Source organism: Cervus canadensis, chromosome 18 (assembly GCF_019320065.1).
Source record: "Cervus canadensis isolate Bull #8, Minnesota chromosome 18, ASM1932006v1, whole genome shotgun sequence".
Lineage (NCBI taxonomy): Eukaryota > Metazoa > Chordata > Mammalia > Artiodactyla > Cervidae > Cervus > Cervus canadensis.
The window spans coordinates 49440762-49459827 of record NC_057403.1 but is presented as its reverse complement, the minus strand read 5'-3'; the positions used below and the strand labels follow the sequence as shown (position 1 = coordinate 49459827).

The window sequence follows — 19066 nt, the reverse complement described above, 5'->3', positions numbered from 1 at the left end:
CTATGATAGTGTAAGTAAGTATTAGCAAATGCAAAACTGAATATCCAGTTAGGCTACATATGATAAGAAAGCCTGTACATATGAACAGCCAATACATTGAGAATATGTTTTTCTCCAGACTTTTTAGAATTTTTTCATTCTCACTAATGAGAAAGTAATGTTATTTATAAAATAAGTTACTGGAACAAAATAAAACTAGCAATAATATTTATTTAGGTCTTATAATGTCAGACATTTTGTTAAGAGCTTTACATACACTATTACCATTTAATAACATACAACCACATGAGTTATGAAGTATTATCTCTATTTAATAGAGGAAGAAAGTGAGGCTTAGAGAGATTAATTAAACCTTCCAAGGTCACAGAGTTAGTAAGTAGAAGAAATCAGTTTTAGAGTTAGGCCTGTATGACGCAAAGCCACTATACTATACCATCTCCTTAAAAATAATATATATTACATACATATGTAGTATTCTTTAATCTTCAAGGAAATAATTCATGTAAAAATTTATGCACCTGTATTTTCAGAAAACAAAGTATGAAACCCTTTTTCCTTCATTAATTTGAAAAATGAGAGATTAAGTGTATATGTTTTTAGCTCAGATCTGTATAAATATGTACCTGGTTTAGTAAATAAATACTGACTTTCATTCTAAATGTGGTTTAGTAAATAAGTACTGACTTTCATTTTAAATTTAGAAGCTTTAAGCTCTTACACTAAAAAATATTTCTTTCATATTGGCCTTTTCTCCAAAGACTGCCAAAGTAGATCAATCCATTTTAATTGGTATATTAAATGTGCTAGTTAACTTCTCAGATTCAAAGCTTGGGTGTCACTGAAAATGATAAATGTGAACCTGAATTCTCTCAAGGGTGCTTCAACACACAGGATCTGTTCTATCATGATGATATGCCATAAATGTAAATATTGCTTCAAGCAGCTGACCAAAAATACTCATGTTTTATTCAGTACAATGGCAAAAACACCTGTAACTCTCTAAGGACCTTGTAAGAGCACACTGCTCCTCAGGAAGTAGGCTCCCAAGGCAGCTCCTTGTAATATGAATCATTAAATAAGAGAGGGTTAGAATAGATATAAAGAATATACTTTTCTTCAAAGATCAAAAAGACCTTTAAACTTTTTGAAGATTCAAAAATAAGAAAAAAGGGAAGTAGGAAAGTCCCAGGTAAATTCATAAATTTATTTATGTTTATGAATAAACAGGATTCTGTTCTCAGAGTAAAATGCCAGGAATATAAGCAGGCTCAGTGTGTTGAATCATAAGAGGGCACAAATTGGTACCTGTAGTAGATTCATTAAAACAATATTAGATCATAAGTATTAGATCAAACATAAGAACTAGATCAAACAAGACCCTGGACATCTTTATTCTGGATAATAAACCTTGTTTTCTTGCTTTGGACTATTTTTCTTCTTTTACATTTCAGCTATGACTATAAGAAGTTTTCATCCTGTAGATGAAATCTTTCATTATATGTCATGCCTATTATTGGAACTTCTAATTTTAACAAGTTCAGTGGGTTAATTAGAATGATGTTATTATATTTAATTTTTTTTTAACTTCAAATTTAACTTTTCTCAGGTCTTGATGCCTTTGACAAAGCATTTAATTTTCATTGGCTCTGGTATAAATACTAGTTAATAGGAGCCTTTTATTTCCCTTAAAGACTGAAGACAGTATTCCTGAAGAGAACTCATATTCAGACTAGGCTTTCAGAAGCATTTCTGATGCCTTGACTATTTTATGCTGTTTCATTATGATAATCATACGAACTTCTGTTCAGCACTCAAATTCATTCCCATGCTTGTAGATAATTTTGGGTTTTTGGTCCCACACAAGCACTTTCTTTCTTTGCCAAGCTAATGAAGTAGTTTTTTTTTTTTAATCCTTTAAGTAGAAATTATGTCTCAAACTAGTTAAACCATTTTAGAGCATTAGAATGAACAAATAAAACTGAGCTTCATGCAAAACTTCCCTAAATCACCTAAGACTAATAAACCTTTAAAAACTGTGAACATATCTGAAACAAGAATGTAAAAAAGGGAAGCAGGTATAAATCCATGTTTAGGAGTGCTATATACATATCTACTAAATTAGGATAGGCTTATAACCTGTCTTGGACTGCAGCACACTTACTTCCTGAACAGATGGTCCCCCACCATTTAATCAATCTTTAACTCCCTACAATCTGGCTTCTCAGCACACTACTAAAATCACTCAAAAGTTACCAGTAACCTAGATCATGGAAGCCAGCGACAAAAGTGCTAGACAGAGATTCATGAATAAGATTCAGCCAAATAATTTCACAGATTAGAGAACTATCCTTCATAAATGTTAGGAGACTGTCTCCAGATTACACTAAGGTGGATCATGCAAGGTCTAAACACCAGCACTTGAATTTCTGCCAGTGCTGTGCTGTTCTCCCCAGCCAACTAGGCAGTCAGCTTTCTTGAACCACTGTCTCAGAGTTAAGACCCTTTACACTTTCAGTCCAGTGACACCGTTTTGCCTCCTGTTAGATCCTCATCGTGCCTTTCCTTGAGCAGCCCTGTACTCAGCCAGGTACCGGCACCCTGATCTTTCAAAACTGACTGCTCTCAGAGTTTCAGTTCCTATGTGAGCCATGTGCAACAGCAACATTGTAACTTTTCATTAAGGACTGGGTATCTCCACTACCATGTTTCTATGAAATCTCTACTATTTATACTCTTCAATATTAAAATAGTATTTTCAGATCACCGTGTTTTTTTCTGTGACTCTTCCTTTGATAGTAGAATGGCTTATTTATGTAAAATTTCTACTGTACTCAGTATCTATTTCAAGAAACAAGTTCAATTTTTTGCAAATTGCTTTAAAAATGAAAACCAATTCCTGGCTGCTCTTATTCTATTGCCTGTTAAACATGCTAGTTTCAGATTGAATCCTGAAAACATTTAGAAAGATATTAAGTTTGCTTTCCTATTGAACCAGGAATCTTCTGTATGTTGATTAGTAGAACACATACTTCAAAATAAAGCCCATTTGCTACAGAACTCCAGAAAGCCCCCAGCTGCTATAAAAGGATGTCCTTTTGGTGTTACTTTATCCCCAGTGGAAAACCACAATGTAGAACACAATGAATCTGTGAAATGTACACAGTCAGCTGCTTACAGTTTCTTCCAAATATGAATGAGTAGCAAAGGTTTGAAACAAACACAGTCTCCAAGCAACTTTTCTCATGTTAACACTGTTAGAGGCTCTGTAGTGTGAACAGTCTAAGTCTCATTCATAGCTAATCAGCAGAGAGTTGGCACCAGAATTACCTAGGCAACAAGAAAATGATGGACCCCCCCCCAATAGGAACAAGTCAGGGTGAAATAAGGGAGGGTAAACTCTCAAATAAAGTAGCTTATAATCTCTGAAAATTACTTTCCTTTGGATAAGGAAGAAGGAACTCACTAATAAAATTACTGTTAGACTTGTGGACTTGGTCTCATCCCAGTACTAACAGGGAAGAAGAAAGTGACAATTACACCTTTTAAACATGATAAATGATATATATTATCAATCTCAACATACATTTTGCACAGATATAACATCTTTCCACTTAATTTTTCAGATCATTTCCACAAGCCTCTCAGTGTCCAACAGCACAGGTGAAATGAGTTTTCTGTGATGTGGTATTAAGCTAGGTTGTTCAGGAAGCAAAATATTTCCTCTGTTAACTCCTTCATACCATTACAAAATCACTGCTTCCATGCTTGACATCCCTTTCACTTTTCCTTCTTCAGTTTACAACTTTGTTTTGGTTCTGCCACCTGACAACTGTACGGCCTTGGAAAAATTACCAAACCTTTCTGAGACTTACACTATCCATCTGTAAAATGGGTATAGTAATATTTATTTCAGAAAAGCATTAAACTCTGACATAATACATATAAACCAGTTTGTACAATGCCTATAATCATTAGACACAAAAATCAATAGTGGTTTTCTATTTCATTTCCTTTCTCTAGCCCTGTCAAATACCAAACTAGTCTAATAGAAGACAGAGAAGAAAAAGACACATTCCCTACTACGAGGACCCCTGCCAGAGAGGCAGGCATGTAAACCAACAACTACAATAACATGACAAATGTTAAAACATGGAGAAGGAAATGGCAACCCACTCCAGTATTCTTGCCTGGGAAATCTCATGGGCAGAGGAGGCTGGCCGTCCATATGGTCACAAAAGAGTCAAATTATTTTCAGGGAGTAATTTACAGGATGATTAGATAATATGATCTTTTGCATAATTTATCTTTTCCAAATCAAACGTGACATAGGAAAGTAGGGGTAAGCAAGGCAGGCACTGTTACTCTAGCTACAAGAAAAAAAGAACAGATTAACAGTTTGGTCTAAATTATTCTCTTTCACACATTTCTTTACCAAGTTGGAAAGTTCTGGTATTTAATTTACTTGGTTTGCATCTACTTGGGGCTATCACAACTGTTCAATGAACAACTACTCTGCTCAAATCCCAGTGTTAGGTTCATCAGCCAAGATCTGAAGAAGCACAAAGTATGGCTGGAGAAAAAGATATGTAAGAGAAACAATGAGAAATTAGCATGGGAAGTGAGGCTTCTAGTTCTAGACAGTGGTGTGAGCACTTACACTGAATTCTTATTCCTCTGCAGACCCCACAGAAATAACCATATAGATGCTAAAAATAAACATAAAAGACTAAAGCCATAGCAATAAAGAGAAAAGGGGGGAAAAAATAAGACATTTCAGCACATTTCTAGTGTAAAAAATGGCAAATAGAAGTGCATTAATGAAGAAAGCCAAGCACAGGAAGCCTGTATTGCCAAACTATACCACTTAGAGCATCACCATAAAGCTGCCAGAGGTATGGGAGCTGATCCACCAAATACAGGTGTTCCAGAGCGGCACTTGGGTTGCAGATATAATGGAGGGATGATGGGAGAAGTAGGGCACGACAGAGAACTGATTAAAGGCCACAGTGGCTAGCCTGAGGCCCCACACAAGAACCACCATCAGTAATAAAATGAAGTTCCTCTCTCTCTTTTTAAATATTTTACATTATCTTTTATTTATTTATTTTTGGCTGTATTGGATCTTCATTGCTGCACATGGGCTTTCTCTAGTTGTGGCAAGTGGAGGCTACTCTCTATTGTAGTGTGAGGGTTTCTCATTGCAGTGGCTTCCCTTGTTGGGGAGCATGGTTTCTAGACATGTGAGCTTTAGTAGTTGCAGCATGGCAGGCTCAATAGTTGCAATGCACAGGCTTAGCTGCTCTGCAGCATGTGGGATCTTCCTGGACCAGGGATCAAACCTGTGTCCCCTACATTGGCAGTGAACTCTCAAATACTTGTTCTCTTAATATACGGAACAAACTGGCTAGGATGAGTTAATGCTTCCAGTCTTGGCCCCATTTGGCAAGGGTGATTAGGGGCATGTTTACTCCCCACCAAGACCCCAAGAGACAAAACTCTTTCTCACCTCCTACTGGGATTGAGGGGTGGTGGGCAGACCACTTAATACACTGAGAATAATCAGACCATCTACCACCTGATATACAACTGAACAAAGGAGGATCACCAGGTATGTGAAAAATAAACAACAGGAAGAAAGCAAAACACTACATCAATACAGCACAAAAATTACCTTGGGTATTACGTCTAGAAATTCGCTAGACATAGAAAGACAAATATTGCATGGTTCTACTTATATGAGGTATTTTGAAGAGACAGATTCATAAAGACAGAAAGTAGAATAGAGGTTACCAGGAGCTAGAGGGAGGGGTGTAGAGAGAGTCATTGTTTAAAGGGTACAGAGTTTTCGTTGGAGATGATGAAAAAGTTTTGGGTATAGATAGCAGTGATGGTTACACAACATTGCAAATTTAATGCCACTGAATTGTACACTTATGACTGGTTAAATTGATGAATACCATGCAATGCATGTTTTACCATAATAATAAAAAAGAAAAAGATCAGTTAGGAAATTCAACAAATGGTGCTCTAACAACTGGATATCCTCATACAAAGAATGGAGGTGAATGCCTACCACTAACTCAAAATGAATCAGAGGTCTAAATATAAGAGCTAAACCTATAGAATTCTTGGAAGAAAACACAGGCATAAATCTTTGTGATCCTGGATTAGACAATGGTTTCTTATATATGATACCAAAAGCATAGCAACCAAAAAATAAAAAACATAAATCAGACTATCAAAGTGGAAATTGTGCTTTGAATGACACCATCAAGAAGCTGGAATAGTAGTTCACCAAATGGGAGGAAATATTTGCAAATAATAAAAGGAACTCATATGCAGAACACATAAAGAAATATTACAACACAATAATAAAAAGACAAAGAACCCAACTTTAAAATGACCACAATATCTTGAGAAACTTGCCCAAACAGATACATATACACATTCCCCCAAAAACACATAAAAAGATGCTCAACGGCTTTAGTAACTAGAGTAACTAGGGAAATGCAAATCAAAACCACATTTTACACACTAGAAGACTATAATAAAAAAGATAACAATAAGTTGTGACAAGAATGTAGAGAAATTAGAACCCTCATACACTGCCAGTAGAAGTTTAAAATGGTGCAATCACTTTGAAAAACAGCCTGCAGTTCTCAAAATCTTAAGCATAGAATTATCAAAGAACTCAACAATTCTGTTATAACCAAGAAAAATGAAAACAAGTCACACACAACTTTGTGTACCAAATTTCATGGCAGCATTAGTTGCAGTAATCAGAAAGTGGGAACAACCCAAATGTCCATCAACAGATGAATGGATAAGTAAAGGGTGGTAAATACACACAATGAAATGTTATTTGGCCACAGAAAGGACTGAAATACTTGTACATGCTATAACAATATTTTCTATGAACTTAGAATACATTATGTGGAGTGAAAAAACTCAGTCACAAAATACCACACATTATATGAAATCATTTAAATGAATACCTTAGGAAGCATCACTATGAACAAAGCTAGGGGAGGTGATGGAATTCCAGCTGAGCTATTTCAAATCCTGAAAGATGATGCTGTGGAAATGCTGCACTCAATATGCCAGCAAATTTGGAAAACTTAGCAGTGGCCACAGGACTGAAAAAGGTCAGTTTTCATTCCAGTCCCAAAGAAAGGCAATGCCAAAGAATGCTCAAACTACCACACAATTGCACTCATCTCACACGCTAGTAAAGTAATGCTTAAAATTCTCCAAGCCAGGCTTCAGGAATACGTGAACTGTGAACTTCCAGATGTTCAAGCTGGTTTTAGAAAAGGCAGAGGAACCAGAGATCAAATTGTCTACATCTGCTGGATCATCGAAAAAGCAAGAGAGTTCCAGAAAAATATCTATTTCTGCTTTATTGACTATGCCAAAGCCTTTGACTGTGTGGATCACAATAAATTGTAGAAAATTCTGTAAGAGATGGTAATACCAGACCACCTGACCTGCCTCTTGAGAAACCTGTATGCAGGTCAGGAAGCAACAGTTAGCACTGGACATGGACCAACCGACTGGTTCCAAATAGGAAAAGGAGTACGTCAAGGCTGTATATTGTCACCCTGCTTATTTAACTTATATGCAGAGTACATCATGAGAAATGCTGGGCTGGAGGAAGCACAAGCTGGAATCGATTGCTGGGAGAAATATCAATAACCTCAGATATGCAGATGACACCACCCTTATGGCAGAAAGTGAAGAAGAACCAAAGAGCCTCTTGATGAAAGTGAAAGAGGAGAGTGAAAAAGTTGGCTTAAAGCTCAACATTCAGAAAACTAAGATCATGGCATCCGGTCCTATCACTTCATGGCAAATAGATGGGGAAACAGTGGAAACAGTGGCTGACTTTATTTTTCTGGGCTCCAAAATCACTGCAGATGGTGACTGCAGCCATGAAATTAAAAGATGCTTACTCCTTTAAGGAAAGTTATGACCAACCTAGACAGCATATTAAAAAGCAGAGACATTACTTTGCCAACAAAGGTCCATCTAGTCAAGGCTCTGGTTTTTCCAGTGGTCATGTATGGATGTGAGAGTTGGATGATAAAGAAAGCTGAACACTGAAGAATTGATGCTTTTGAACTGTGGTGTTGGAGAAGACTCTTGAGAGTCCCTTGGACTACAAGGAGATCCAACCAGTCCATCCTAAAGGAGATGAGTCCTGGGCATTCATTGGAAGGACTGATGTGGAAGCTGAAACTCTAATACTTTGGCCACCTGATGCGAAGAGCTAACCCACTGGAAAAGACCCTGATGCTGGGAAAGATTGAGGGCAGGAGGAGAAGGGGACGACAGAGGATGAGATGGTTGGATGGCATCACCGACTAAATGGACGTGGGTTTGGGTGGATTCTGGGAGTTGTTGATGGACAGGGAGGTCTGGCGTGCTGTGATTCATGGTGTCACAAAGAGTCGGACACAACTGAGGGACTGAATTGAACTGACATGATATACCCAGAATAGGAAAATCCATATAGACAGAAAGTAGATTCGCTGTTGCCTAGGGTTGGGATAGGGAGAGAGAGAAGGTTGAAGAAAGTGGAGAGTGACTGGAGTCATGAAAATATTCTAAAATTTATTGTGTATATACTAAAATCCATTGAATTGTACACTTTAAATTAGTGAAGTATATAAAATGTAAATTTTATCTCAATAAAGCTTTTATTAAAAATAAATGTTCAGGACATCCCTGGTGGTTCAGTGGTAACAAATCAGCCTGCCAATGCAAGGGACACTGCCATTGCAAGGGACATGTGCTCGATCCCTGGTTCTGGAAGATCCCACACACCATGGAGGAACTAAGCCTGTGTGCCACAGCTACTGAGCCTGTGCTCTAGCTCCTGCAATTCACAAATACTGAGCCCTCGCGCCCTAGAGCTGTGCTCCACAATAACAGAAGCCTACGCAATGAGAAGCCAGTGAACTGCAATGAAGAGTAGTGCCAACTGGCTGCAGCTAGGGAGAGCCTGTGCATAGCAATGAAGACTCAGTGCAGCCAAAAATAAAAATAAATAAATAAAATAATTTAAAAAGTGTTCAATTGTTGTTCAATAAATGATAGCAAATATTTTTTAAAAATTATTCTACAGAAAAAGACTAAGGAACAGAACAAATCTTAACTCTAATTTTTATTCACAGAAAGACTTACGAAGATAAATTATCCATGAAAAAAGGGGTAAGAAGGAACAAGACTCATATAGCTTTTGATTATTTACCCTGAATATAATCCAATGGATAATGAGTCAAGAACTCTGAGAGCTGGAAAGAAGGCAGCAGACTTGGCTGGCTAAGAACCAACCTCAGGACCTGAAGAAAGGCAAAGTGGTGAGATTCCTAAGATCCAAAACACTTTGGGCTGAGCACTGGACAGGCCCGCACCCTGAAATAACCAACAAGCAGAGACCAAAAACATTAACACAAAAGCAATAAAAGTGTCTTCTCTCTGTCTGAAGGACTGGGAAACAAGAACCAGTCCTTGTTCTGTGACCAACAGTGACCAAGTGGAAAGATCCAACTCTGGATCCTCTACTTGAGGGTTATCAGTTGGCCATTTTGACTTCACCAGCAGCATCAAAGCCCTGGTGGGCCCACCTAATCTCTGCTTTACAATCAGCGCACTTGATGGGCCAGTATGACCAATAGCATCAGCAAAGAAGCCCCAGTGAACTGTCATGACCCCTGCTCCACAAATTAGGTTTTAGTGGGCAGTCCAATTCATCCATGATAGCAGCAGTAAAGCTCCAAGGACCATCCCAATCCTCTCTCCACAACTGGTACACCAGCATGGAGTTTTGAGCAGCCTACAGAAGCAGCTTCACAGCAGTGACAAAACTACCCAACCCCTGATCCACACCTAGAAACCAGCAAGTGAGCTGATACATCTGAGCTGATGACAACTGCATCAGCTGAGTTAGTTATTTCCTGGCCTTCCACCCAGGGGCATAAGTATACTTAGTCCAAGAGAAATGGAATATTACCTGTAGAAGAACACAAATTTGAATTGGCAAGGGATTTCTCAACAGCTTCCCTTGTGGCTCAGTTGGTAAAGAATTCGCCTGCAATGCAGGAGACCTGGGTTCGATCCCTGGGTTGGGAAGATTCCCTGGAGAAGGGAAAGGCTACCCACTCCAGTATTCTGGCCTGGAGAATTTCATGGACTAGTCCATGGGGTTGCAAAGAGTTGGACATGACTGAGCGACTTTCACTTCATTTCACTTCTCAACTGAAACTATGGAGGCCAGAGGAAGTACACAATAATTCTTACTGAATTAAAGAAGACAACCATCAATCAGGAATCCTGCATATAATGAAAGTATCCTTCAGAAATGAAAGGGAAATAGACATTATCAGACAAAGGAAAACTAAGGAATTTGCTAAAAGACCTACTCGTAAATAATGTCTACAGAAAGAGAATTACAGAAGAAGGTAGGGACATTCAGAAAGGAAAGAACAATGCAATGAAACAGTAGAAGTTGAAATAAGCACATGACTTTTTCTAAGGGTTATATTTACATTGTTCAGATATTTAGAGTCAGAGGTGAAAATTGATCTGGTTTTGTTTGTAAAAAAAAAAATTCTGTAAATGGGGAAACTGTGAACTGGTTAATATTCCCAAACATAACACAACTGCATGGTGATATCTTCTGTATTAGTTCACTTTTTACAAAATGCATCTATGTCACTTTCACATGTGGGCAAGGGAAGAGACTGTACAGGGCTTGGATTGTAAAGGATTCTGTGTGAGAGGCCAGGGTTTCGGGTGAAGGTTGCTCCAAGAGTGGAGGCCTGGGAGTGGGTGAACAGCAGATCAGCAAGTCAGCTGGGACTGCAGGACAGGGATGGTTGGGAGACATTTGCAGAAATTGCAAGATACAAGTGAAAAACAAGGAAATGAAGTGACTATGTGAGGATATGGAATTTAGACTCTACCCTGTAGGCAACAGCGTGTCATGGAAGGTTTTCAGGAAATGAGATAAATGAACTCAAACTTTATAAGATCCTGTGTTCTCAAGCACAGAGAGTAAACAGGAAGAGAGATTAAAGACAGACAGAGATTACTAAAACCATGACGTTGAGTAGTAATGAGGTCTGAGTGATACACGGCAGTGGGAATAATTATGAAGAAACAAATGGAGATGCTTCTGTGAAGGCAAAGCCAATATGATAACCACCTGAAAATAAGAGCTACTGGCACAAGAAGACAGTCCTGATCCAAGACAGGGACTATGAATACAAAGAAGATAAATTTGGCATCATAAATGTTGGGTTTCTTTTTTTTTTTTTAACTACTTTACTGAGATACAATTGACATACAAAAAGATATACATTCAATGTATATAACTCAACGAGTCGGAGTTAAGTACACACCCGGAAATGGTTAGTTTTACTACTAGATCTGTGAAGAGATGATCACCAGGTAGTTAAAACTTAAAGTTTAGATAGCAGGAAAGAGGTCAGGATTAAAGAAATAGATGTAGATATTTGCATAAGTCCACTATTTCCCGTGACATACCTTCCTCTCACATACAACTTTAAGCACACACAAACATTCAAGTTAAACACTGAGAACTTCCTATATACCAGGTGTCAGGGTACTATGACAGATACTGAAGCTACAGAAATGAATAAAACATGGCCTCTGATCTCCAGGAACTTATAAAGTCTGCAAAGCTTTTCTTGTTATGTTTTCTTTTGGTCAAAATCTCACAATACCATTAAGTGTATCTGCTACTGTTCACAATGCTTTTTTCTGCTCCTCTAAAGCTGGAATTAAGATTGCTGGAAGAAATATCAACAATCTCAGATATGCTGATGATACCACTTTAACGGCAGAAAGTGAAGAGGAACTAAAGAGCCTCTTGGTGAGGGTGAAAGAGGAGAGTGAAAAGTCGGCTTAAAACTCAAACAAAAACTAAGATCATCGCACCTGGACCCATTCATGGTAAATAGAAGAGAAAAAGGTGGAAGCAGTGATAGAATTCCTCTTCTTGGGCTCTAAAATCACTGCAGATGGTGACTGAAGCCATGAAATTAAAAGGTGATTGCTTCTTGGCAGGGAAGATATGACAAACCTAGACAGCACATTAAAAAGCAAAGACACCACTTTGCTGACAAAGGTCCATATAGTCAAGGCTATGGTCTTTCCAGTAGTCATGTACAGATGTGAGAGCTGGACCATAAAGAAGGTAGAGCACTGAAGAATTGATGCATTTGAACTGTGGTGCTGAAGAAGACTCTTAAGAGTCCCTTGGACAGCAAGAAGATGAAACCAGTCAATCCTAAGGAAATCAACTCTGAATACTTATTGGAAGGACTGATGCTGAAGCTCCAATACTTTGGCCACCAGATGTGAAGAGCCAACTCACTGAAAAAATGCTGATGCTGGGAAAGATTGAAGGCAGGAGGAGAAGAGGGCAATAGAGAATGAGATGGTTGGACGGCATCACCGATTGAATGGACATGAATTTGAACAAACTCCAGGAGATGGTAAGGGAAAGGGAACCCTGACAGGCTGCATTCCATGGGGTCACAAAGAGTTGGACATGACTTGGCAATTGAACAACAAAAAAACTTTATTTATATAATGGTATTTTATTCTTCAAGTAACATCAAGAGAAAACAGCAATTTCTAACTAGTGGGTGAGCAATGAGGAGGTTCAACCCAAATGATACCACAGTTTCCCAACCTCAATTTTAATCCCAGCTACAAAAGCAATTCTCTTTTCCTCAAATTAATTTGCTAAGAGTAATGTTAATAAAATCAACAGCTCTCAATTCACTCCTCAATGTTTTGGATTTATAATGTGCCAATAGTCCCACATATACTTGAAGGAGGGACCTTTCTAAAGTTCTAGCATACTCCCTGCTCTCTGGATTCTGGAAAATTTCCTTCTGCCATAACCTCCTGTGAAGGAATAAGCTGGTCCAGAAGGCCTGGGTTGTCTAAATCCTGAAAGTTCCCAAGAAAGGCATGCTTTCAGGATGAGTTTTCTGGCTTCTTATAAGTTTCTGTCAGAGAAGAGAGTTTTTGCATGCCAAAGGCCTTGGGCCATACTGTACCAGTTTGTCTAGATAGTTAATGGTAATACTGTGATTTACAGCGAATATCTGCTTCTTCTCTGAGGGGTAACTAGAGCTTAAATAACTGAAGGCAATCATACAGGTGCTACAAGCTTATATGACTGATCCCTAAAATAAAAACCCTGGACACTCAAGTCTGAGCAAGATTTCCTGGTCTGTAATACTTTGCATATGTTGTCACACATCCTCCCTTGGTAACTATGTCTCACATGACTCCACTGGGAGAGACCATTTGGAAGCTTGTGCCTGGTTTTCTCAGACTTGACTTGTGTGTCTTCACTAATTTTATCCATTCTATCCTTTTTTTTGTTGTATTAGGTTGGTGCAAAAGTAATGAAAGAGTTCATTCTTAGGTAGGTTGATAAGGAGTCCAGGGTCCCCAAAGAGGAGGAGGAAGGGGGTACGGGCCCTCTAGGAGGAGAAAAGGACAAACTTTTTTTTTCTACATTCCTTGTCTTAGTCACATAAAACATTTTGTTCTTTAAGCCCAGAGCTGATGATTACACAACAAAACAACTCATTTTGCTCAAGGGTATGTTTTTCCCTAAATTCTGTACCAATGATTACATAACAACAATGTATCCTGCTCAAGGACATGTTTCTCCCTCTTAAGAACCTTCTGACTAATCCTGTTATCTTAAAATCTTAATTGTGGGAGTGGGTACAACCTTGAGACATTCTTCTGATTTATTCTTAATCACCAAATGAAAAAGTATATAGCTCCCTTGCTAAGACTAGTGAGGGGGTGCTCTCTGTCCCCCTTCTGATGTCTATGTCCGACCTGAAGCTAAATCCTCTTCTTTGGAGATCAAGAATCCAACATCAACGTCGTTCACAGTAAGCTATCGGTAATTGTCATTTTGCATTACTGAAATTTGCCATTTGATATTGGAATACATTCTAAAATAAATGTGGTTATGTTATACATCATTTTAATGTACATTTCTTGCTTTTTTTTTGTTAATGTCATTACTTTCAGCTTATTTTATATTTATTTTAGACTAGGGAAATAATGTTAGACAAAAAGCAAATTCAAGTGATTTTCTCATTCAAGTTCAAGAGGGGTTGTAAAGCAGTAGACACAACTCACAGCAACTGCTAACAAATGTACAACGCAGTGGAGGTTCAAGAAGTTTTGCAAAGGTGATCAGAGCCTTAAAGATGAGGACCACAGTGGCCAGGCATCAGAAGTTCACAATGACAAATTGAGAGGATCACTGAAGCTGATCCTCTTATAACTGTAGGAGAAATTGACCAGCGTTGACCATTCTACAGTCATTTGGCATTTGAAGCAAATCGGAAAGTTAAAAACCTCAATAAGTGGGGGTGCCTCATGAGCTGACATCAAATCAAAAAAATTGTTGAAGTATGGCCTTCTCTCATTCTGTTCAACAATAATGAACCATTTTTCAATCAGTTTGTGATGTGCAATGAAAACCAGCAAAAACCAGCTCAGTGATTGGACTGAGACGAAGCTCCAAAGCACTTCCCAAAGCCAAACTTGCACCAAAAGAAGGTCATGGTCACTGTCTGGTGGTCTGCTGCCCATCTGATCCACTATAGCTTTCTGAATCCCAGTGAAACCAGTACATCTGAGAAGTATGCTCAGCAAATTGATGAGATGCACAAAAACTGCAAAGCCTGCAGCCAGTACTGGTTAACTGAAGGGGTCCAATTCTTCTCCACGACAATGCCTGACTGCACAGTGCACAACCAATGCTGCAAAACTTGAATGAACTCGGCTAAGAAGTTTTGTCGCATCCACCATATTCACCTGACCTGTCATCAACTGATGACCACTTCTTCAAGCATCTCAACAATGTCTTGGAAGGAGAACTCTTGGAAAGAGTTTGTCGAATCCTGAAGCACAGATTTTTATGCTACAAGAATAGACAAACTTATCTCTCACTGGCAAAAATGTGTTGATTATAATGGTTCCTATTTTGATTAACAAAGATGTATTTGAGCCCAGGTGTAATGATTTAAAATTCACAGTCCAAAACTGCAATTATTTTTTCACCAACCTAATAATAAACTGTAAGTGTAACAGCTTCTGACTCCTGACAGTCCTTCCAGTGAATCACTGGGGCAAAGACTGGTCATGAGGACCCCTAACACAGCTTCCATTGAAGTCGGAGATGTCTCTCTCTCTCTTTTTTAATAAGATTTCCCAAGATTTAATTTTTTAAACCAGAAAATGGAGAATGATCTCTTGGAGGCTCTTTAAGGGAAATTTAACTACATAAGATTTAATCATTTAAAATGAAATCAAAACACTGGATTCAAACTGTACAGGAGAAACTCTAGCTTTTTTTATATCTGCTTCTCATGAGGTGGAACACTTCTTAGATACTCTGGAGAAGAGGCATTTTAAGCCCTTGTAATACTTCTACTTTATTAACAGATATTTAATATAAAGAATTAAACAGACTTTTTATTGGTATATAATTTACATATAGTAAAGGCACAGATGTTAAGTGTATTGTTGGATAAGTTTTGACACATATATATACCTCTATGGTATATATATACCTCCCACCACCCAGATCAATGGTTAGAATACTTCCACTACCCTAGAAAGGTTCGTTATACTTCTTTTCAGTCAGCCACTCCCCTTCCCCATTGGAAGATAACCACTCTTCTGACTTTTAATATCTAAGTGTAGTGTTGCTTGTTCTAGTACTTCCCATAAATGTAATCATGGAGTATGTACTCTTGTGTCTAGGAGATGATTTAACCATATTACTTAAATAAGTAGTTCACAATTTTTTGTTTCTGATTAGTATTTTGTTGTATGGATATATAATATTTCTTTAACCATTCACCTGTTGTTTAACCATTTGGGTTGTTTTAGTCATGTCTGACTCTGACTCTTTTGTGATCCCATGGACTGTAGCCCACCAGACTCCTATGTCCATGGGATTTCCTAAGCAAGAATACTGGAGTGGGTTGCCAGGAGATGTCTCTTGTTTCTGAGAAATGCCTGAACTTTACTACTCTACATATGTTTCTGACATTTGGCAAGATCAATTCCCCCAGATCAGTTAATTCCGGGATCTGACTTAGTCAATTATGACTGAAAGGCCACTGACGCCAGCATTTCAGGTAGAGAGCCATGTCTGACTTTCATATTTCATCAAGCCAAGCCAGCTAGTCCCAACAATGTATATGAGCATGCTATGTCTTGGGTATTGCTTAAACAGCTGAGAAAGTGGCAAAGGCACCTCACTATTTTATATACTACTACAACCAAGCTCCTAGTAGCGTAAAGCAATAACACCTCCCACCAATTTTCTGCTGCCAGCCCTTCCTATGATCTCCCTGTCAGAAACTATAGAACGCTACACAGATATAATCCCCACTCGGCTGCAAGAGAGAAGCCTCTGTCCTGGCCCTAGAACAAGGCTCTTAGATAGGATGTAGCTCCACATGGGAGGCATAAATGATTTCCATATAAAAAGTACACCTAGAGTAAATGCTCTATAAGATTCACTCTCACTCACGTGTACCCTGACTTCTTGAATGGGAGAGACAGTTGCAAGTATATTGTATGTAAAAAATTATACATAACCCACAGCCCTCATATGTGGCAAGCACGTAGTAAATATTTTAACTATTCATTATGTTAGCTGTATGCTTTGATGTAATCTGGTTTCTGCCCCCATACCTCAATCTGTGACCAACAGGTCACTTTATATTCTAAAAAAGAACTTGAGATTTCATCACCCTAGAAGTGGGTCATACACACTATGTAAATGAAACATACTAGTCTTAAAATGGCTCAGAGTCACAGCACTAGGCAATATGAAGTAAAATACATTCCCACTTTCCCATTTCTTCAGGTAAATTGCATGTCTCAAATATGTCCAGAATGTACACTTGTACTGCAGTGAGATGAGTGGTAAATAAAGACAAAGGCTAAATCTCTTCCTTATATGGGAACTAATAGACCAGCATAAAATCTCTATCACACATTAACACAGGCATCTTTATGTTCCTGAGAATATCTTAACATTTACTTAAAAGTCTCTCACAAAGTTTTTCATCCATAAACCACTCATAGTAACTAGATGTTTTGTTGAGGACCAGCAAAAGAAGCAGAGAAATAGTGTGATAGAACCTACTAATGAGGCTGGCTAGCTTTCCCTTTCTCTCATTAAAACAAGCATTTATATGTGCGTGTTTATGTATTATACATATATTTTTAAAGTAAAAGGAGCATTTTATAATGCTTATTTTGTAAGCATATTTCCTGTTACTGATGATGCTATTCTTATTAAATACATTTTAACTACTTGGAATCCCAGGCACATACTCAGGTTCATTCCCTTTCTCCTCAGGCAGTTTCAACAATCCACACAACATTTTCAATTTAACAGTCCTCATTACTGGTATCATTTAATACTTGAGGGTATGCTCAAGTCAACATCAATCTTGCTGATCCTGCAAACACTTATTTTGTTGACACAACACAGTCTGAATCTATAGCTATTAAATGTTAAAAAGAAAAAAAAATTAACTATTCCTTTCCCTGACATGTCACCAAGTACTAAGATCAGCTCTGTCCCTCACTTAGTCCTATCACAGAGACACGAGCACGGGGTGGGGGGCCATTCATGTAACAGTGCCATCTCATCTGTCCGAATGCTGCCCACACATAAATCTTCTCAGACATTTGATACCTTAAAGTCAACCACTGTGAAGGTGAAAATGTTTACCTGTGAGGCATTTTGTCAGACACATCCGACTCATACTTTCTTATTAACAAATAACCTTTACCACAAGTAAATCTTAACTAACCAGAACAGAGAAACGCCTTGCTCTCAAAAGGAACAATAAAAACCCATTTAGAATAAAATTTATTCTTTAATTAACCTTTAAATGTCTGGATGAGTCTAAATCATGAAATAAAATCTCTTTACCTGATTGGAAAACCTCATGCTCACATTTCGTTGATTCTGTAGTGGGACAAAACGCTGAACAGGATCAATATCTTTAGGACTAATTAATTCATCAGCTGAAAAAAAAGAAGGGAAATGACTAGATCAATAATGTATCTACACAACACTGTAAACCAACTAGACCTAACAGGTGTTTATAGAACACTCCATTAAACAAGAGCAGAATATATATCCTTCTCAATATGCAAGCAACATCTTTCACATACCAGACCATAAAATAAGCTTCAGTAAATATAACAGGATTTAAATCATACAAAGTATATACTTCAACCACAAGAGAATAAAATTAGAAATCAATAACAGAAAGAAGTCTCAGAAATTCACAAACTAAAATTAAACCATACATTCCTAAATAACCAATGGGTTGGCAAAGAAAAGAGAAATTAGGAAATACTTCCTAATGTACTTTCTGATGATGATTGAAAAAGAAGACACAACATACAAACTTTAGGGGATTTAGGTAAAGCAATGCTCAAAGGGGAATTCATAGCTATAAATGTATATATTAAAACAGAAGACTCTCAAGTCAATAAGTGATATTTCATATTAAGACAACAGACGAAAAAGAGCTAACTAAGCAAAAGCACGCAAGAGGAGTATAGTATAAATGAAACCAAACAGATTCTTGAAAAACGCAAAAGTTGACAAACCTTTAGATAGACTAACCAAGAAAAAAAAAAAAAAAAAGACTTAAATTACTTACTCGGGAATGAAACTAGGAACATTACTACTGATCTTAAGGATTCCAAGAGAATATTCTCAAAAAAGTGTATGCCAACCTAGATGACATGGGCAAATTCCTAGAAATGCACACACTACCAAAACTGATTCAAGGAGGAAAAGAAAATATGAACAGATGTATAACAACTAGTGACTGAAACTCTTCACACAAAAAACGTCCAGGATCATGTGACTTCACTGATGAATTCTACTGAACAGTTAGAAGAATTAAAACCAATCTTTCATAAAATTTTACAAAAACCAGTA

General features: G+C 37.8%; 1 protein-coding gene across 4 annotated transcripts in view; it reads right to left on the bottom strand.

Moving 5' to 3' along the window:
- The window catches only part of PHKB (phosphorylase kinase regulatory subunit beta), a 221781-nt gene that overhangs the window by 69981 nt on the left and 132734 nt on the right, over positions 1-19066 (bottom strand). For all 4 annotated transcript variants that reach the window (XM_043437856.1, XM_043437857.1, XM_043437858.1 and 1 more), the window contains one exon: positions 18041-18135. In XM_043437856.1, the coding sequence (XP_043293791.1) occupies positions 18041-18135 (95 nt within the window). The remainder of the gene's footprint in view (positions 1-18040; positions 18136-19066) is intronic.